Source organism: Cervus elaphus, chromosome X (genome assembly GCF_910594005.1).
Source record: "Cervus elaphus chromosome X, mCerEla1.1, whole genome shotgun sequence".
Classification (NCBI taxonomy): Eukaryota; Metazoa; Chordata; class Mammalia; order Artiodactyla; family Cervidae; genus Cervus; species Cervus elaphus.
Genome location: NC_057848.1, coordinates 154,173,839 through 154,196,612, shown reverse-complemented (window position 1 = coordinate 154,196,612; position 22,774 = coordinate 154,173,839). Strand labels below are relative to the sequence as shown.

Sequence of the window (22,774 nt, the reverse complement as noted above, 5' to 3'; positions counted from 1 at the left end):
TGATATGAAGGAAAACATTCCAATAATTGCATTTGCCCATAAGTGGAATAACTGATCTTTTTCCATTTAGAGGATTCCTCCGTACCCTGTGTTTAAGAAGGAACCAAAAACCAGCTACCAGTCAGGGCTTCCAGAGTCAGTGGGACAACTAAATGTGATGGCTTCTTCTAACTCTAAGATTCTATGGTTCTCTTCAGCATAATGGCCTCACATTTGCTCTCTTGTGTGTCTGCACATTGTACATGTCCCAAAGTGTACAGTGGAATTGTGTTATTGGACATTATTTGTGTTGCCTCATCTCTGAGCTGAATGCATATAATCCCCTTAACTTTATAACCTGTGACGTAAGTTCTGGATGACTCACAATGCCGGTAACCCGCATCTGTCTGCCTTGTTTCTTCTTAGTGTTTCCCTGCTGTGTGTACTGGAACTGTTACAGCAATCTAGACATGGTATTTTTGTGGGCACGATTATATTAGTTTCACCTACTCACTGTCGATTCATATGATGCTCTTATGTCAAGTAGCATCCCCAAACTTATTTACTTTATTTTTAACCTAAATGCAACTATTTATTTTTCTTTCTATTAAAGTTTTAACTTTTCATCTTTTCACCCAGCAATATTCAATCCTGTTAAGAAAGTTTGGACTTTCAGTTTTATAATTTATGGTACTAATCATTCCTCCTGTTGTTGAATAAACCTCCAAGGTTCCAAGTATCCTTTCTATGTTTTTAAATGCTTCACTGAATAAGGAAACACGCAAAACATTTTAAAGAAGAAAGGAGCAAGGACATAGCTGTGAGGCATTCAAACTGAAATTTTATATGTGCTAATTTCATTCAGTCATTCAATATCCTTATTTGGCACCAGCTAATTATTAGTAATATCACTCAGTCCATATTACAGCAAAATTATCAGTCCATATTATCATGCAAAGCTTCATCAAATGCAAGGCACACTGCCCTTGGCTTTCCACCTGTCTCCCAACCCGCTAGAGATACTGTTTGGGGCAGAGGGGGGGGAGGAGCCAGTTAAAAATGTTTCATATTTATTGAATGCATGTTGGTCATTCAACTGAAACTAAAAAATGAAACTCCTCCCACTAATACTCTATTCTAAAACTTTATCATGTATCTATATCAGGTTGATCACTGTGTTCTCTGAAGAACTCATGCAAAGTTTTGTTTATTTGTTTATTTTTTTTTATTTTTTTATTTTTATTTTTATTTATTTATTTATTTATTTTATTAGTTGGAGGCTAATTACTTCACAACATTTCAGTGGGTTTTGTCATACATTGATATGAATCAGCCATAGATTTACACGTATTCCCCCTCCCGATCCCCCCTCCCACCTCACTCTCCACCCGATTCCTCTGGGTCTTCCCAGTGCACCAGGCCCGAGTACTTGTCTCATGCATCCCACCTGGGCTGGTGACCTGTTTCACCATAGATAATATACATGCTGTTCTTTCGAAACATCCCACCCTCCCCTTCTCCCACAGAGTTCAAAAGTCTGTTCTGTACTTCTGTGTCTCTTTTTCTGTTTTGCATATAGGGTTGTCGTTACCATCTTTCTAAATTCCATATATATGTGTTAGTATGCTGTAATGTTCTTTATCTTTCTGGCTTACTTCACTCTGTATAATGGGCTCCTGTATAAGAGAATTTTCTCTTTAAACAATGTCTTAGGCAATCTGATGGCGACACTAAGATAAATTCCAAAATTCTTTCAGTTCCTAAAATTATTCTTCTAGTTTAAAGAGACCATAAAGTAGTTCTTTTGATAAGATAGTCCCTTATCTCAAGACACATGTCTTTTAAATTTCCTAGTGTAAAGAATTCTCTCCTCCAGGAAACACCTAAAATACCATTGAAGTCATATACTTACACCTTCCTGTTTCAATTTTTCTTTAAAAAAATTTTTTTAAGCTCTGTAATCAGCTTCACAATCCTCAGCTGAGCATTTGGCTTTCTGGTATTCTTCTTACAAGCAATTGTTATTATTTTCCACTTGTTCATTTCTAGTAACCTCTTCCTTAAAGCAAGAGGGTTACAGATAAACATCTATTTCTGCTTTATTGACTATGCCAAAGCCTTTGACTGTGTGGATCACAATAAACTGTGCAAAATTCTGAAAGAGATGAGACTACCAGACCACCTGACCTGCCTCTTGAGAAACCTGTATGCAGGTCAGGAAGCAACAGTCAGAACTGGACATGGTACAACAGACTGGTTCCAAATAGGAAAAGGAGTATGTCAAGGCTGTATATTGTCACCCAGCTTATTTAACTTATATGCAGAGTACATCATGAGAAACGCTGGGCTGGAAGAAGCACAAGCTGGAATCAAGATTGCCGGGAGAAATATCAATAACCTCAGATATGCAGATGACACCACCCTTATGGCAGACAGTGAAGAGGAACTAAAAAGCCTCTTGATGAAAGTGAAGGAGGAGAGTGAAAAAGTTGGCTTAAAGCTCAACATTCAGAAAACTAAGATCATGGCATCCGGTCCCATCACTTCATGGCAAATAGATGGGGAAACAGTGGAAACAGTGTCAGACTTTAGTTTTTTGGGCTCCAAAATCACTGCAGATGGTGATTGCAGCCATGAAATTAAAAGATGCTTACTCCTTGGAAGGAGAGTTATGCCCAACCTAGACAGCATATTAAAAAGCAGAGACTTACTTTGCCAACAAAGGTCCATCTAGTCAAGGCTATGGTTTTTCCAGTGGTCATGTATGGATGTGAGAGTTGGACTATAAAGAAAGCTGAGCACCGAAGAATTGATGCTTTTGAACTGTGGTGTTGGAGAATACTCTTGAGAGTCCCTTGGACTGCAAGGAGATCCAGCCAGTCCATCCTAAAGGAGATCAGTCCTGGGTGTTCATTGGAAGGACTGATGCTGAAGCTGAAACTCCAATCCTTTGGCCACCTCAAGCAAAGAGCTGACTCATTGGGAAAGACCCTGATGCTGGGAAGGATTGGGGGCAGGAGGAGAAGGGGACAACAGAGGATGAGATGGTTGGATGGCATCACCGGCTCAATGGACATTGGTTTGGGTAGACTCCAGGAGTTGGTGATGGATAGGAAGGCCTGGCATGCTGCGATTTATGGGGTTGCAAAGAGTCGGACACGACTGACTGACTGAACTGAACTGAATTTCCTTAAAAGCTTTTTCTAAGGAATTTTCTGTAACTATCTTTACTGGAGCTACATCTCCTTTCCTTCTCTCATTGAGACTATTTATGTTTGTATTACTAGAATTTCATTTTTTAAAACTACTGATCATTCAAAATTTCTGTTTGACTCTCTGAAGTTTTAAAATCATATTCCTTATCATCTTGTGTTCATACCCAACTATGTTTTTTCTCTCCTTGCCACTAGGAAAAATAGGAAACAATTAGTGGTAGTTGATTCGCTCAGTCGTCTCCGACTCTTTGAGACCCCATGAATCGCAGCACGCCAGGCCTCCCTGTCCATCACCAACTCCCGGAGTTTACCCAAACTCATGTCCATCGAGTCGGTGATGCCATCCAGCCATCTCATCCTCTGTCGTCCCCTTCTCCTCCTGCCCCCAATCCCTCCCAGCATCAGGGTCTTTTCCAATGAGTCAGCTCTTCGCATCAGGTGGCCAAAGGATTGGAGTTTCAGCTTCAGCATCAGTCCTTCCAATGAACACCCAGGACTGATCTCCTTTAGGATGGACTGGCTGGATCTCCTTGCAGTCCAAGGGACTCTCAAGAGTATTCTCCAACACCACAGTTCAAAAGCATCAATTCTTTGGTGCTCAGCTTTCTTCACAGTCCATCTCTCACATCAATACATGACCACTGGAAAAACCATAGCCTTGACCAGACGGACCTTTGTTGGCAAAGTAATGTCTCTGCATTTTAATATGCTGTCTAGGTTGGGCATAACTCTCCTTCCAAGGAGTAAGCATCTTTTAATTTCATGGCTGCAGTCACCATCTGCAGTGATTTTGGAGCCCAAAAAACTAAAGTCTGACACTGTTTCCACTGTTTCCCCATCTATTTGCCATGAAGTGATGGGACCGGATGCCATGATCTTAGTTTTCTGAATGTTGAGCTTTAAGCCAACTTTTTCACTCTCCTCCTTCACTTTCATCAAGAGGCTTTTTAGTTCCTCTTCACTGTCTGCCATAAGGGTGGTGTCATCTGCATATCTGAGGTTATTGATATTTCTCCCGGCAATCTTGATTCCAGCTTGTGCTTCTTCCAGCCCAGCGTTTCTCATGATGTACTCTGCATATAAGTTAAATAAGCTTGGTGACAATATACAGTCTTGACGTACTCCTTTTCCTATTTGGAACCAGTCTGTTGTACCATGTCCAGCTCTGACTGTTGCTTCCTGACCTGCATACAGGTTTCTCAAGAGGCAGGTCAGGTGGTCTGGTAGTCTCATCTCTTTCAGAATTTTGCACAGTTTATTGTGATCCACACAGTCAAAGGCTTTGGCATAGTCAATAAAGCAGAAATAGATGTTTTTCTGGAACTCCCTTGCTTTTTCGATGATCCAGTGGATGTTGGTAATTTGATCTCTGGTTCCTCTGCCTTTTCTAAAACCAGCTTGAACATCTGGAATTTCTCGGTTCACGTATTGCTGACATGTCTAAAGTGCCACCTAGTTATCCCCTGTTGTTCAGTGTTAGATTTCAAATAGATTTTACTCATGTCTTTATATTTTTGTGACATGAAATTGTCAGGGCTTTAATGGACTCAGCAATTACTTACAAGTATTAATCTCATTTTTAATGAATTAAACCCCGTAGTTAGTATATTGGTGACAAGCAAAAAATATTGGAACTCAGGTTATATTGTTTCATATTTGTTCATCTTCAAAAGGTTTCATAGAAGCTGATCAGAAACTTTTTTTATTCTGAAAATTGCACCACTGGAGTTATAAAAACTGGATTACTTCATTAGGACAGTTTGTAAGACTTTTAATCTTTTATTCTTACATCTCTCAATACCAGAATGTGCCAAGATAGAGTATTAGAACCACACAGACCTTGGCCATTAATAGAAATTAGCAAGAGTAAGGAAATAAGAATACCAGAGATTTCTGGTAACTTTTTTTTAACCCTGAATCCTATCCCTGATCAGCCATATTCCTTGGTCAGCCACATTTAGTGGTTCCTAAAAATTAGCATTTCTGCACTGTAACCTAAGTCACATCTTCTGTCTATCAACTGTAGCTTCAAATTGTAGAAACAAGCTGCATTCAAATCTTTTCATGTTAACCCTTTTATATAAAATGATAATATCTTGGTAATAAAAAAAACTATACTACCAATTTCTGGTTGAAATAATTTATAGGGTGACACCTTCCTATTTCTGTTTATTGAATTAACTTCCTATAATTTGTCCGGTGCTAGATATGTGCTGCCTATCTGTAAAGACAAGGATATTTCTTGAAGGTCATCTCTCTTAGTATGGTTTTTAGAGAATATATGGTTAGATTTCATGTGCGGTTTAATGAAAAGTAGGGTTGAGCTACATTGTCTGTGTACCTTGATACTGTCACACATAGTTAGTGATCTGTCTCTCCTATCTGAATAATTAATAAAACTGATGGTAAAAATAAATGAACAAACAAACACACTAGATTTAGCCCTTCAAAATTTAATAGTTTGCTGAGCATATGTGTATTAAATAAGGTTTATATTAACAACATATGCTTCACTGTCATAGAACCAAGACTACACAGATACTAAATAAAACTTTTGGGTGAATTTATATAATAGCTTACAAAATACTGCATGCTGTTAGAAGAAGAGACATGGGTGTCCCCAAATTGGTTTCCAATTAATATAATATGGGGAATTAAAAAAAGGAATAACTGTTCTGTAATTCCAACTAAAATTCAGCAATTCCACTTACTATTTTGAGCAGTCAATTTATCAGTGACTTTCAGGCTTTCAGAGTTTAATAAATACACCCCAAAAATAATAATGAGAAAACTAGACTATGAATGACCCACTGTTTAAGCATCAGTAATATTTCCACTGGTGACTTCAAATCAATCTTCAGTTTCTGAAATGTATAGGGAAGTCCTATGCATTACTGACATTCAGAACTATCTTTTTAGTATATTGAGATGATTGACATCAAACTAGGGACTTTAAGCCAGTTAAACTATTTTCATGAAATAGCTATCCTATTTCACACTGTCTCTTAAGTTTTAAAAAGAAGAAGAAGGGAAAGGGATATAATGCAGTTTGCTTTACTTACTTTTACCAAGTTAAGCAGCACTTGATTATCATCTGAAAGGTAAATCATAAAAGCAGTCATAAATGATGTCTTTACAGGTTGTATGTCTGACCAGTGACTAAAAACTCAAGAATATTTTGTTGTATCTGCAGTTGAGTTTAGTGGAGTTTAAATGATAAAAATTGTGCCTATGAAGTTATAATTCTTATGGCTAAATAATATCTAAATCAGATCCCTGATACAGTGCAGGTGACAAACAGATTCAAGGGATTAGATCTGGTAGACAAAGTGCCTGAAGAACTTATGTCCAAGAGGCAGTGACCAAAACTATCCCAAGAAAAAGAAATGCAGGAAGGCAAAGTGGTTGTCTGAGGAAACTTTATAAGTAGCTGAGGAAAGAAGAGAAGGGAAAGGCAACAGAGAAAAGGGAAGATATATCCAACTGAATGCAGAGTTCCAGAGAATAACAAGGAAAGATAAGAAGGCCTTCTTCAATGAACAATGCAAAGAAATAGAGGAAAACAATAGAATGGGAAAGACAGGAGATCTGTTCAAGAAAATTGGAGATATCAAGGGAACATTTCATGTAAGGATGGTCAAGATGAAACAGTAAGGACTTAACAGAAGTAGAAGAGATTAAGAAGAGGTGGCAAGAATACACAGACGAACTATACAAAAAAGATCTTAGTGATCTGGATAACCACAGCAGTGTGGTCACTCACCTAGAGGCAGACCACCTGGAGTGTGAAGGCAAGTGGGCCTAAGGACGTGTAACTTAAAAAAAGCTAACGGAGGTGATGGAATTCCAGCTGAGCTATTTCATATCCTAAAAGACGATGCAGTTAAAAGTGCTGCACTCAATATGTCAGCAAATTTGGAAAACTCAGCAATGGCCCCAGGACTGGAAAAGGTCAATTTTCATTCCAGTTTCAAAGAAGGGCAATGCCAAAGACTGTGCAAACTACCATACACTTGTGCTCATTTCACAAGCTAGTAAGGTAATGCTCAAAATCCTTCAAGCTAGGCTTCAACAGTATGTGAACCAAGAACTTCCAGATGTACAAGCTGGGTTTAGAAAAAGCAGAGGAACCAGAAATAAAATTACCAAAATATGTTGGATCGGAGAAAGCAAGGGAATTCCAGGAAAACATCTGCTTCATTGACTACACTAAAGCCTTTCACTGTGTGGATTACATTAAGCTGTGGAAAATACTTAAAGAGATGGGAATAGCAGACCACCTTACCTGTCTACTGAGAAATCTGTATGCAAGTCAAGAAGCAACAGTTAGAACAAGACATGAAACAATGGACTGGTTCAAAATTAGAAATGGAGTATGAAAAGGCTGTGTATTGTCACCCTGCTTATTCAACTTCTGTGCAGAGTACATCTTGTGAAACGCCAGGCTGGATGAATCACAAGTTGGAATCAAGATTGCCAGAGAAATATCAATAACCTCAGATATGCAAATGATACCACTCTAATGGCAGAAAGTGAAGAGGAACTAAAGAGCCTCTTGATGAAAGTGAAAGAGGAGAGTGGAAAAGCTGGCTTGAAACTCAACATTAAAAGAACCAAGATCATGGCATCCATTGCCATCACTTCATGTCAAGTAGAAGGGGAAAATGGAAACAGTGACAGATTTTATTTCCTTGAGCTCCAAAATGACTGCCCACAGTGACTGCAGTCTTGAAATTAAAAGACGCTTCATCCTTGGAAGAAAAGATATGACAAACCTAGACAGCATATTAAAAGGCAGAGATATTACTTTGCCAACAAAGGTCCGTATAGTCAAAGCTATGATTTTTCCAGTAGTCATGTACAGATGTGAGAGTTGGACCTTAAAGAAGGCTGAGTGCCAAAGAATTGATGCCTTTGAACTGCGGTGCTGGAAAAGACTCTTCAGAATCCCTTGGACAGCAAAGAGATCAAATTAGTCAATCCAAAAGGAAATCAACCCTGAATATTAATTAGAAGGACTGATGCTGAAGCTGAAGCTCCAATACTTTGGATACCTAATGAGAAGAGCCAACTCATTGGAAAAGACCCTGATGCTAGAAAAGATTGAAGGCACAAGGAGAAGAGGGCAGCAGAGAATGAGATGGTCATATAGCATCACCAACTCAGTGGACACTAATGTGAGCACTCTTGAACATAGATACTGGAATGCAAAAGTAGGAAGTCAAGAGATACTTGCCTGGAGTAACAGGCAAGTTTGGCCTTGGGGTACAAAATGAAGCAGGGCAAAGGCTAACAGTTTTGCAAAGAAAATGCACTGATCATAGCAAACACTCTCCAAACAACACAAGAGAATACTCTACACATGGACATCACCAGATGGTCAACACCGAAATCAGATTGATTATATTCTTTGCAGCCGAAGAAGGAGAAGCTCTATACAGTCAGCAAAAACAAGACCGGGAACTGACTGTGACTCAGATCATGAACTCCTTATTGCCAAATTCAGACTTAAATTGAAGAAAGTAGGGGAAGCCACTAGATCAGGTATGACCTAAGTCAAATCCCTTACGATCATACAGTGGAAGTGACAAATAGATTCAAGGGATTAGATCTGATAGACAGAGTGCCTGAAAAACTATGGATGGAGGTTCATGACATTGTACAGGAGGCAATGATTAAGACCATCCCCAAGGGGAAAAAAAGGCAAAATGGTTGTCTGGGGAGGCCTTACAAATAGCTGAGAAAAGGAGAGAAGGGAAAGGCAAAGGAGAAAAGGAAAGATATACCCATCTGAATGCAGAGTTCCAGAGAATAGCAAGGAGAGATATGAAAGCCTTCCTCAGTGATCAATGCAAAGAAATAGAGGAAAACAATAGAATGGGAAAGACTAGAGATCTCTTCAAGAAAATTTGAGATATCAAGGGAACATCTCTTGCAAAGAAGGGCACAATAAAGGACAAAAATGGATATGTGTAATGGTGTCTTATTTTGCCTTAGCCACGTGGTATAGAAACCTAATCGTTCAAACTTGTCTTAAATGACTATTTTGCATATAGCAGTAAACCCCAAGGCTGCAACGCCTTTCAGCATGTCTCTAAGTTAGCAAGGTGTTAATAAGATTTTTTTTTGCAGTAGTTCCTTCTAATCAGCCTCTGTCAACAGAGGATCTTTTGAGAATGTATTTATATGCTCTACTTACAATTAAAAGCTTGTCCTTAATCTTAGTAAAATTTTGACTTACGTCATCTACTCCTAATGTGAATAACTTGACAATCTAGGTCATCCAGGGAAACACCCTTTAGCAGTGGATAGGCTATCACTTCATATAAGGTCTAGATCATTCTTTTTTGACATAGCAGTGCCATAAATAGCATTCTTTGACCTCAGCAAACTATCTTCCTAAGGTTTTCCCCTCTGCCACATAGTTCACATTAAAGACTTAAAGTAGATCTTCTTAGTAAAATGGAAGATCTAGTGAAGTAAAGCATTTTATCTGGTTGTATAATAGAATATTTAGCTTGTACCTCATGTTTGTTGTTGTTTAATTGCTAAGTCATGTCCAATTCTTTTGCAACCCCATGGACTGTAGCCATCCAGGCTCCTGTCAGATTTCACAGGCAAGAATACAAGAATGAATTGCCATTTCCTTCTCCAAGGGATATTTCCAACCCAGGGATCAAACTCAGGTCTCAGCATTGACAGGTGGATTCTTTACCACTGAGCCACCTGGGAAGCCCTGCACCTCATATACTTAGATGTTAAAATAAAATTATTTTAGTGACTTAATTCAATTTAAGTAATATCTATGGAGCCACCACAATGTCTTGAATATGCACTCTCCTAGGTGCGGGAAAAACAAAGATTTTAAAAATCAAACAATCAGTAAGTTTGCCATCAAATAGGAGAGAAAAGCATCCACATGTAACATTACAGTATATTAAGTCTTTTAAAAGATGGAGCATGTTAAGTTTCACGAAAGTAGTTAAGAGGTCTTGATTATTTCTACCTTGTGAAATTAGACAAGAGGTCACAGAGGATGTGACTTAAGCTTAATGAGTAATATTTCACCAGGAGGAAAAGAAAAGTGGTTCTATTCTTTGTGTTAAAAATAAATAGCATCAGAAAGGGTAGAAATGAAGAAAAATGACAATTAAGAAAATACAGCATATAATATGGAAGAGTAGAGATGAGACAAAAATTGTGCAAGAACTAAATTATAAGTCTTGGTATTCCATGCCCAGAAGTTTGGATTGTATCCCAAAAAGGCATGATGGAGAGCATTTGGAGATCTCAGTAGGAAAGTGCTTGTAATCAGACATGTTTCAGAAAGGTCACCCTCCTGTATAGAAGTACAGAAGATGTATTGGTGTGAGAGCATACAAGTGATTGGGAGACCAGTTAGGAAACTGAAGAGTCCAAATGAGAGCTATTTTACCCCTCTACAAATGTGGAAGCAAGTAGTTATCTGTTCGAAGGAAGATCCATAGGACTTGAAGAATCTAATGGAAACTTGGAGCATCTCAATGGGGAATTGGAAATTGAACTAACCAGGCACTAATAAGAGATCTGCCAAGTGGTCCTTAATGGTGAAAAGTCAGAATACCCAAATTTAGAATGGTGCCACTCAGCATGGACATACAGTGTCTTCTAGCAATGCCCAGTGGCTAGGTAGGAATAAGAGAGCAGAAGTTGAATATTTGAAAGTGTATGATTAGTACCTCTCCAAGACAGTAAGGAGATTGAGGGTTCTAGGTAGAGTGGTTCACGCTGGATGAGGAAGTGAATGCAGGAGGGAGCTGTGTTCTTAATTAGCTCAAAGATTAGACATAGTAGAAGAAGTAGGAGAGGAAGCTGTAATCATGGAGAGCTATATAATACATCAGAGGTGATATGGTTCACCATAATGGCAAGCTGAAATATGTGATGCTTTTGGATTTGACAGTAAGAATCCCACACAGAGGGCACTGATTGCAAAGTAACTCTTCAGTATCCCTCTTTTATGTTTGTATCTTAAAGAAAAAAATTAATTTTGGACATTTAGCCACATTACTGTGTAAAGTAAGCTGTCTAGTGGCAAGTGGGAGACACACATTGATAAGGGAAATAAAAATCCCATTTGTATTAATATGATCAATTATATATTTCAATTGTTTAATGAAATATATTTAATGAGCGAAACTTAAACTATAAGGAAGTGAAAATTGAAGATGTTCTAACTTGCTACCTCCATTCTAAGTAAATCTTAATTCATTTCAGTCAGGTTTACAACATCTTTAATGGTCAGTCTTTGAGTAACATTATCAAAGACATTTGAATAGAATGACTGAATTATGTGTACTTGTCCTTTTACTTTCACTATTATCTTAGGAAAACTCTCTTCATCTTTCCTATGGACTATAACTGTCTGTTGAATGAAAGACATTTCAGTAATTTAACTTTTCTGTAAAGGTATGCTACATAGTCGACTTGAAATGCAGTCTGTAAAGCTAGGAATGTCCATAAATCTGAATTTTCATTCTTCTCTCATGTAGAGAGAAGAGATATTTTTCCACATGGAAAAAATACTTTAATGGAGTTGCCTTCCCTAAGGTAAAACCAACGCATTTATAACAGGATGCATTTTGTTTAAATCTTGTATGTTTGTTGAACACATTATCTTATCACAAATAATAGACTTTGAATGAGTGCTAACTGTTTTAAGGTTCTTGCATAATATATAACCCATTTAATCATCACAACAATCCTGGGAGATAAATACTGTTAATACCCGCATCCTCTAGATGAGGAAACTGATTTAATAGCATGATCCAGGACTCCTTGGTAGTTAATAGCACATCTGAGATTCGATCTAAAACTTTCTGACAGCAGAATGAATGCTCACAACCATATATTGCCCCTCAGACCTGTCATTTTATTTCAGGTTAAAATTTAGCAAGATGTTTCCTTTATCTGTATGTATATTAGACCCATATAAAAGAAACTAAAATGTTTAAGTTTTAATATAGCAAGTCAGTATCACCGTTAATACACTCTTTCAAAAGAATAAATCAAAGCCCTGCACACCACTTGGCTCTTTATTACTAAAAATTGTAATTGGTGCGCTTTCCAATTTTAACTAATCAGTATCCAAAAATCATGTACCTTGATATGTATAAATAGTTAAACAATTCCCCCAGTTAAGTCAAAACTCCTAGTATTTTAAACTTTGACATGATTCCTTTCATAGCTAATTTGTATCAAGTTAGTATTGGTATATTAAAAAAAGAACTACTTCCAAAGAATTGTGTTGAGACCAATTTGAAAAGTATTTCATGTGGTGGACAAAGTTACTTCAGTTTTCCCTTCCAAGTTCTGCTTTATTCATCTTCTTTAAAATAATCCAGATCTTTCTGCCCTTTTTTTTCTTTTTTTTTTTTGTATCAGCTAAAGGATCTTTTTGTTTATTTTTTTTAATCTTTTGATTGGTACAAGGGATAGAGAAGCAACAGATTTAGAAGTAAAATGGGAAGATGCCACTCATGTTTCCAGTTTGTGCCCACAGGTACCAAATCTGATGGACTGTAGATGACTATGTTTTCTTTCATGATAAGACGTATCTTCGTATCACCTCTTACAAACCTGAAAAGCTGACTCATGTGCCCTGAAAGGCCCTGTTAGAGAGTACAACATTCACACTTTCATGTGTTTCCAACTTCAGATTTCTCACTTGTACTTTAGTATGAAAAATTCATTACCAAAGTGAACTCCAGTGAAATTCTCTATTTTCCACATCTTCTTTTGAAATATTGCATTTTAAAAAAAGCACCTTATAAAGTAGAAAGTAGAACACAAATGTTAGTATCATGATTAATTTGCCTTCAGAATGTTTACACGAAATTGAAGAAGAGTAAAAGTTGTTCAGGGCCATTTCTTAAGGTTTTTTAAAATGTTCCTTGAAAAAAAAAAATAGATGTGTTAGTCACCCAGTCATGTCCGACTCTTTGCAATCCCATGGACTGTAGCCCACCAGTCTCCTCTGTCCATGAAATAATTCTCCAGGCAAGAATACTGGAGTGGGTAGCCATTCCCTTCTCCAGGATATCTTCCCAACCCAGGGATTGAACCCAGGTCTCATGCATTGCAGGAATTAGATTATATGAATTTTGTAAGAACAACAATGCCACTATTAAACTTCTAAACCCAATTTAAGAAAACCAAATTCAGAATTAGTGAATAAATTGTTACTTTTAACCTATATGCTGTGGCGTTTGGTTTGATATTTTAGTAGTAAACGATGTGGATATAAACCTGCCTTTCTTAGCAGATTGCCATGGTAACTCCCTAAGTAAGGTACCATTTCACTGGAGCTTCAGGCTTTGGCGAAGCTAAATACAGAAGCTGCATTTGATTTCAGCTTGTCTGTTTCTATGGGGAGCAATGTACCACAGTTCTTTCCACTCCTCAGGCTGACTTTCTCATCACCATGGAGACCAGATCTGCCCACACAACTAAGATCTGAAACCATTCCTAGTATGGCTAAAACTAAGGCCTTGGTTCTCAAGGCCTTCTATAATTAAAGTATTGTTTTGTTAAAGAAGAGTTCCTGTTTGTGCTTTTGAAGTATTTATTGATTTTCTACAAAGAGAAAACAGACTTTCTAGTGCTGTGCTAAAGATTTACAATAAGGAGAAAGAAAATGTCATCATGACATTTTCCTTGGTCAAGTTTTGGTTTTGTGTACATTTATGATGTATACTCCACTTAGTCAATTAGTATGAAGTAATGTTTCCTTTCAAATTATGTGGCAGTTTTCCTAAATGGTAGTATACATACTTAATGTACTGTTCATAGTGGTCTTAAAGTGCTGCTTTTAATTTGGGTTTTGGGTTGTCTAACTTTGTTCTAAATCTATTATTGGTGTCTTTTGGATTAGTTCTGCACTTGCTCACAATAAAATCAGTATGAGAAAACTTAATTCTAGAACCTTGATGATAACTATACATGGGTTTAACAAGAAAGGATTGGTGTAACGTATCACTGTAAATCCAGTTTTAGAATATCCGGATAGAGCAGATCAACTAGCTACAAAAGATCATACACACCAGTACAACTTATTATAATGTGTTCTCTTTTTAAATTTTATGATAGTAAGAATGTATTCTTTTATATATATGTTAATATCACAAATGTAAATGTTAATATCACTAAAAGGGCCAAAGTTCTGCAGAGTTCTTTGGTGATCACATTTGATACATGCATGCTCACCGCTTCAGTCATATCCGACTCTTTGCAACCCCATGGACCGTAGCCCACCAGGCTCCTCTGTCCATGGGATTCTCCAGGCAAGAATACTGGAGTGGGTTGCCATGCCCTCCTCCAGGGGATCTTCCCGACCCAGGGATAGAATTTGTGTCTCCTGCATTGCAAGCAGATTCTTTACCCACCGTGCCACCTGGGAAGCCCCTCACATTTAATAGGGAGGTACTAATTACACCCTAGCTGTTAATCAGTGTCTCCTCACCCTCCCTCACAAATGGCGCCAGTCAGAAGAGATAGTAAGGAAGTCTTACTTGGAATTTGAGAATTCCAAAGTCTCCCCTTGATTTGCACGTCCTTACAAATTCACATATCTAGTTTGATGGTTGTGGTTTTTTTTCACCTTAGAGAAGACAGCTTGGCCCTTGTTTAATATAAATACGCTAAATAGGAATTACAAAAAAACCTGACTTCAATTAAATATGAAATTGTCTTTAATTTTTAAAAGATATGCATAAGCTAGTACCATAAAGTTGCTATAAGTTAACTAATTTACAAATGGAAACCACATTTGTTAATATAATTGGATTTCTTGTTTTCACTAGCAGGAAGTTAGTGATTCATTGCTATATTTGAATACACATTAAGTTGTACAATATGGAGAATCTTCTGACATTTCAAACGTTTGAATTTTGCAAAACAAGCTTCCACCCTAATGAACTCCTTGTATGATTCTAGTTTTCTATAATTACATTTGAAAATGTGAAATTCAACATGTGATGATAAATGTTAAACACAGATATAGCTGGAAATCTTTTGCAATAGCTATAAAGTCATTTGTATTTTTCCATAAGAACACTGAGAGTCAGCATATCTATAAGGCTTTAGTAAAACTTACTTTTTTTGAAAGGGCAATGTTCTACAATTTTGTCAGGGGTGGAAAAAATGAAACATGTATAATAGAATATTTTATTTAAAATATGTTCTTAGATTCCATAGTTTTCTATCCCAAAAGTAAAATGAGTTCGTTGGTTCAAAATGTATAACTAATTTCAAAACAACTAAGACCAAGTATAAATATTCATTATTCTAACCTCTGAGTTTTTTTGCTAAGATGAATGTTCATGCTAATTTGCTTACATCCATGCTATTTTTGAAGAATATGAATTCTGATAAGTAACTGTTCAGATAAAATTTTAGACTATTACAAACACCTTTTGAGTTTTCTTTTTACTTTTTTTGTCACTTGCTTTGCTGGGAAAGGTATTTTTGGTTGTCTTTATTGCTAAGAAATTGAGTTGGCGGAGCCCCCAAAGTGACTCCTTCTTGCCAAAGTTGCTAATGAGCAAATGATCCCAAATGTCAGGCTGGTACGCCAAGGAGGTTAGTAATAAGGTATTAACATTTAGAAGTTATTGAAGGGGGAAATCAGTATTGCAGATTTTTGGTAATATAAGTTCAGCTGGGAAAAGTAAGCAGAAGTCCATTTCAAGCTTCTATAATCATAAACAGTGTTATAGCATGAGAGGAAGTAATGTCTTTAAATTTTTAGCATAAGAATCACTCCTTTTATTACTATTCCCAACCTACACACATGCATCCATTATGGTACTCTTGTTGAAGAGAATTTATTATTTCACTCACTTCTATAGATCAGTCCCTCTATTTTTCCCCTCGTTTAATCTGGATGGTATCATGATACTGGAGCTAATACTGAATGATATTTTTTTTTTTTAAGTAATCTCACCAAAATCAGTATGGCCATACTTTGAGGGTAGTGTATGACTCTAGTGTAAGAATGAGAATAGTGCGGAACTATAGAGCAGAAGTTCGCTGAGATCTATGTTACTGTTTATTTGAAAAAATATATACGTTAAGTCTTTATTTTAGATAAAATGTTCAAGAATTAAGAAGTTATGCCATTGTCTACTTTTAGTCTACCTTAGTAGCAAGCTGGGTAATAAAAGCACAGTTTGTATCAGCTCAAAATTGACTGATCCTAGATCGTGTTTGCTGATCAGGAACTTAGTAGAGGACCTAAGGCAAAGTCCTTTGTTTACTTCGAGTAAGTTCTGATTGACTCAACATATGAAATGTGTCTTTACAACTCCAAGCCCCCAGGTAGAGATACCTTTACCTGTTTATTCCATCAGAATGTCCAGTTTGTAGAATTCAAGTCAAGTGCAATTAGGCCAATGAAATAGTTTGAGTCATGGAAGTATAATCAGTGTTCTGAAGACTTTTTTACTATCCAGTCTCATAAGTGATTCAAGGTTCAGATAACTTTTTTTGATTGCTTATCAGCTAGGATAGAGAATGTCCTAATAGGGTTGGAAGGACCAAAGAGTAATCTGTTGAAATGAATAGTCAAGAAAATGACTGAAATGTAGCTAGTCCCAATTTACCTTTTCATTTTGGCAGACTAGACATAGTCACAGATGAAGTGTTCTGTCACATAGGATATACCTGTTCACCCCATTGGCAGTTCTCATCACTGGGTTGCAGTTCACACTGATTATCATCCAGACTGAATATCATTTATTGAATTTCATCCTTTTATTATTGGGTTGGCCAGAAGGTTCGTTTAGGGTTTTCTGTAAGCTCTTACAGAAGTCCATAAGAACAAACTTTTTAGCCAACTCAATATAACCATGTAAGGTGGTGTTAGAGGTTGAAAGTTTTCATAAATTAAAAATATACATCATTCATCTCTGCATTATTGAAGAGTAAAAAAAGTCTTTAGCTCTCTTACCTCTTTTGGAAATGATAATTTTAAAGAGATTACTTTAAAATAATTAATCATAAAATAGATTGCAAGAGCCAATAAACTGCCATCTATCCATGTTGCTGAAAGTTATCTCAAAATAACTTTATGAAATACGTTAACTTCATATTTAAATATTTTTAGTATAAATATTTTAAAATATATATGACAGGATAGAATGGCTTAAGGCTTGATTTAAATGTTTTATTGGGAAAGAAAGAAACATTTCCTCTGCTCTGTTAGGTTATTTACCTGGAGCCTGTGAATTAAACTAACAAATGACAGTTTAACTGGAGAAAAGATATATAAATTTTATTGTGTTAATTTAATTTTTATGTCCATGGAGGCCTTCAAAGGAAAGAAATGAAGACACAAAGAAGCACTTAGACCCGAGGTCTATATTCCATTTTAACAAAGCATGGTAAATTACAGAGAAGTGACAAAAAAACAGAAAGGGGGTTTGGGTTTCTAAAATGGTAAATTTTGGAAAAGTTTATATATGGGGAAACTAACAGAAGATAAGGGCTATTTTAGTAAGATTTGTTTGTACAGGCCCATCTTGATGCCAACTTTCTGTCTTCAGTGTTAAGCATTGTTCTCCTGGTATGCAAGAGGAGGAACAGTTTCAGAGTGGGAAACATACATCCTGCTTTATGGCAGTTAGAGGGATGGCCAAATATCTTTCTGCATCTACTGCTTCTTAATTACCTTCAGCTCAAAATAATCCTTAGGCCAGAGTGGTATATTTTGAGGTGGCATATTATGATCCCTTTCAAGTTTTTCTTAAAAGATTTTTTTGTTGTTGTGCCAGTACCATACTGTCTTGATGACTGTGGCTTTGTAGTAGAGTCTGAAGTCAGGCAGGTTGATTCCTCCAGTTCCATTCTTCTTTCTCAAGATTACTTTGGCTATTCGAGGTTTTTTGTATTTCCATATAAATTGTGAAATTATTTGTTCTAGTTCTGTGAAAAATACCATTGGTAGCTTTATTTTTCACTGGAGTGTAGTTGATATACAATATTATATGTTACAGATGTACACAGTATAGTGATTCACAGTTTTTAAAGGTTATACTCTATTTATAGTTATTATAAAATATTGGCTATATTCCCTGTGTTGTACAATATATCCTTATTTAATTTATACATAATAGTTTGTACCTCTTAATCCCCCACCCCTATATTGCCCCTTTTTCCTTCTCTCTCCCTACTGGTAATCACTAGTTTGTTCTCTATGTCTGTGACTGTTTCTTTTTTGTTATATTCGCTAGTTCTTGTATTTTTTGGGTTGCACATATAAATGACATTTTATAGTATTTGTCGTAATCTGTCTGACTTATTTGACTTAGCATAATGCCTCCAAGTCCATTAATTCCATTATATGCCACATCTTCATATCCATCCATCTGTTGATAGATATTTAGCTTGCTTCCATATCTTGGCACTTGTAAATAAAGCTGCTATGAACCCTGGGGTACATGTATCTTTTTGAATTAGTATTTTTTGTTTTCTTTGGATAGATACCCAGGAGTGGAATTGCTGGATCATATAGTAGTTCTAATTTTAGTTGTTTGAGAAACTACCATACTGTTTTCCATAGTGGCCGTGTCAATTTACATTCCCAACAGTGTACAAAACTTCCCTTTTCTCCACATTCTCACCAACATTTCTTATTTGTTTTCTCTATGATGATAGCCATTCTATCAGGTGTGAGGTGATATTTTATTGTGGTGTTGATTTGTATGTCCCTGGAGGTTAGCAGTGTTGAGCATCTTTTCATGTGCCTGTTGGCCATCTGCATGTCCTCTTTGGAGAAATGTCTCTTCAGTATTCTCCCCATTTTTCACTCAGTTTGTTTGTTTGATGTTGACTTGTATGAGCTGCTTATGTATTTTGGATATTAACACCTTATTAGATAAACCCTTTGCAAATATTGGTCTAGCCAAAAAGTTCGTTGTTTTTTTCAGTAACCACATGTGAAAAACCGGAATGAACCAATCCAATGTTTTCTCCCATTCAGTAAGTTCTTTTTATTTTGTCAATGATTTCATTTGCTATGCAAATACTTTTAAGTTTAATTAGGTCCCATTTGTTTATTTTTGCTTTTGTTTCCTTCGCTTTACTGATCTCCAAAAAATTGCTCTTATTTATGTCTAAGAGTGTTCTGCCTGTGTTTTCTTTGGAGTTTTTTGGATTTCAGTCTTATATTTGGGTCTTTAACCCACCTTGAGTTTACTTTTGTATATAGTGTTAGAGAATGTTTTAATTTCATTCTTTTACATTTAGCTGTCTAGTTTTCCCAGTACCGCTTATTGAAGAGACTATCTTTTCGCCATTATATATTCTTGATTCCTTTGGATAATAAACCATAGGTGTGTGGGTTTATTTCTGGGCTCTCTGTTCTGTTCCAGTCCCCTTCAGTTTTCAAGTCTATTGTAAGCACCAGAACTCAGCTATTTTATGTCATGTATATATATGTGTATATACACACATACATTAATATTTTAGTGATCTTTAAATTTGCCCTAAAATTTATTATTTTCTATGTATTCCAAATATACTAATCAATTTAAATTAATATATTCATATATTATACATTGTTAGGGTAATTTTATAATTACATTATAGTCATATAATTCTGTGTATATGTATATATATATTTATACTAATAAAGTAGAGCTTTATTTTACTGATAATCCTTAATTATAAAATTATAAGACAGAAATGGGGAAGGGGTTGTACAGCTATGCCATGAACTCTTTGAGGTCAGACTGTCGTCTTTGCATATTTACCCCTAACATTTGATGTGGTATATATACACATAGGCACCCATTAAATCCTTATTGAACAATGCATGTCTATAAAAATGAATTCCTCCCATTTTCTGTTTTAAAATCTGAAAGATGACATTTGGAATGACAATATAATGTGGCCGAATTCCATAGTACATTTTTCTAATATATCTATAGGCTCTTCATTGACTATAAACTCAGGGTAAATTGAATTAACATAATAAGTACTTCTGTGACTATTAAATATAAAAGACCTTTTCAGTTGTTGCTAATATATAAGCTTCATTTAAAGGATACTTTAGGTGTACCTTTATTTCAGGTAGTGGTTTTAATGCAAACAGGAAATGTAGTATGTGGTATACCCATAAGTCCTAAATGTACTTTAAGGTCATAGTATAGCGGTAAGTAGTCTAAGATGAGATACCACTTCTGTATATAATTCACTGTCTCTTGTGAATTATACACAGAGAATGGAACTGTTCGAGTAACATTCTAATCTGGAAACAGTATTTCCTTATCTGTTTTGCTTGTGGCTAGGTTCATCAAATATTTTTATTTTACCTGAAATTTCTAATTAGATATCCATAAGTATTAGATGTATAAGCACAAACTATATTACTTTTTGCTATTTATCACTTTATTTTGAAAAAGAATACTTCATCATTCATAAAATAAAAGACTTTCTAGTTCCTCCCCCATGGTATTAAAAATAAGCAAACAAACAAAATATTTTTAAATCTGATATTCTGTCTATTTGAGCTTCACCTTTACAAAGAAATAGACCCTCAAAATTTGAACAGCTACTACTCAAGCCACAAATAAGTCTCTCTCTTGGTTTGAACATTCTGAATCAAGGTTTCAGCTCACTTTTTCCAAGACTTTGACTGAGAAAAATTATCACTAACTATCAACTCATGGTGTTAGATATTCCTGCTTTACAAAAAGAAAAACTTAAATGTGAACATATACATTTAGAAGAAGAGAGAGATCCTGATAATCGTAATAAATCAGATCTTTTTCAAAAGCACACAGCAGTCCGTACTCTCCCAGGAGCTCCACATGTGTTACTATTGATAGGCTTGGATGTCTGCCTTGTTATCTGCAAGCAGCTTAAGACCAGTTGTCAGTGGCTTTGCCCTTAAATTTGCCCTCAGGCTCACCAATAATGGAAGTGAGTATATGGAACCAGTTTTCTCTATAACTCAGAAGTAAAAATCTTTGAAAATGCTGTTCTAGCTTAAGCACTTCTTATTTCCATTTGTATGTATTTCCTTCTGTTTCATTCATTAAGGAAAAGATTTATTTTTTACCTATTTTGTATTCAAACTGAATCGTTCTCTTGCAAATGTTTGTACCTCTATCCTTACCCTATAATCTATTAGCCTGATTACATTTCTTAAAGTTACACTTCTAGAAATTCTATTTCTGCTTATAATTTGAGTGGAAAGAGTTTTAAATTCATAAAACAACAAGGGAAAGAAATATCCTTCTCACCATATCCTACATAGATTCAGTCTGTAAAGAGCTGGCATGAGAAGTGGATCCACACTGGAATAAGTCATCCTATACACAACATGGCATTACATCTGGGTACACCATTCACATCTCGAGGGGTTTAGTAACAGGGAAACAGGATCTTTCTCTTTCTACCCACCTGGGCTGGTGGCCTCACAGTCAAAGGTTTCAGTGATGAATGGAAGCTCAATAATTATTTAAGTAATATGCCAAACAGAAACATTACTGATTTTCTTGGGCTAGCATAGATATATTGCTTTTGTTTCAAAATGTACTTGATTAAAAGCTTGTTAAATAGTGAAGTATATTTTAAGAGCAGGAAGTAGGGAATGGAATGTTTTTTATAGTTGGGATATTGACCAAAAGAAAAAAAAACAATCAAGAGTCATACAATTTAAGTTTTTGTTTTTGTTTTTGTTTTAGAAACATGCAATTTCCTCTTGTCCTTTAAAAAAAAATAAACAGGCATAAAATTTTGTTGTTGTTTAGTCCCTAAGTTTGTGTCTGACTCTTTTGCAACCCCATGGACTGTAGCCCACCAGGCTCCTTTGTCCATGGGATTTGAGTAAGGGTAAAGTTGTCAGTTTGGAGATGTCAGAAATGGCAGTCCGCCCCAGTGTTCTTGCCTGGAGAATCCCATAGACAGAGGAGCCTGGCGGGCTACAGTCCATAGGGTCGCATAGAGTCGGACACAACTGAGCGACTAAGCACAACACAGAAGTAGGCAGAGAGAGAATGCCTGATGAAAATACAAAGGGAGGGGGAAAAGAGTATTGAGACCCAGAAAGGGACTTGCAAAAAGTTGAAGACACATAGACATGAGTTTCGCAGAAGTTAGGCTCTCAGAGAACACTATCTTTATGAAATACGTTTTTGTGTTTTAGAGGTTTCATGTAGATTAGCCATATACCAGTCCATTGTATCTGACCCTTCTCACCTGCCAATGCTGTTCATACTTGAGGTTCAGAATGCACACACTAAGACATAGATTCAGCAGGCTTGAGTCTGGAAGTATCTGTTTATTTGTTCTGTTTGCCTCAAAAATAAAGAGGAGCTATTTAACACTTACCTAAAAGTACATCTTTAAAGAATTTATTCAAGCAATATACCACAGTCTCTTTCATTTTGCCATATTCTCAGTAGACCAGGATATTTCCATCAGATTTCTTGGCAAAAACCTTGAGATTATTTGAGTTACATAATACAATGTTATACTGGTGACAGGACTGAAAATAAAACTCTGTGTGATGTGTCCAACTACAAAGCTTGTGACTT

At 36.2% G+C, this 22,774-nt stretch overlaps 1 protein-coding gene across 8 annotated transcripts in view; it reads left to right on the top strand.

Moving 5' to 3' along the window:
- Window positions 1-22,774, top strand: part of CNKSR2 (connector enhancer of kinase suppressor of Ras 2) — a 271,251-nt gene that overhangs the window by 234,539 nt on the left and 13,938 nt on the right. For 2 of the 8 annotated variants that reach the window (XM_043895763.1, XM_043895761.1), the window contains exon 21: window positions 11,726-11,783. The exons of the other annotated variants lie outside the window; for them this stretch is intronic. In XM_043895763.1, the coding sequence (XP_043751698.1) occupies window positions 11,726-11,783 (58 nt within the window). The remainder of the gene's footprint in view (window positions 1-11,725; window positions 11,784-22,774) is intronic. 8 annotated transcript variants of the gene reach the window in all.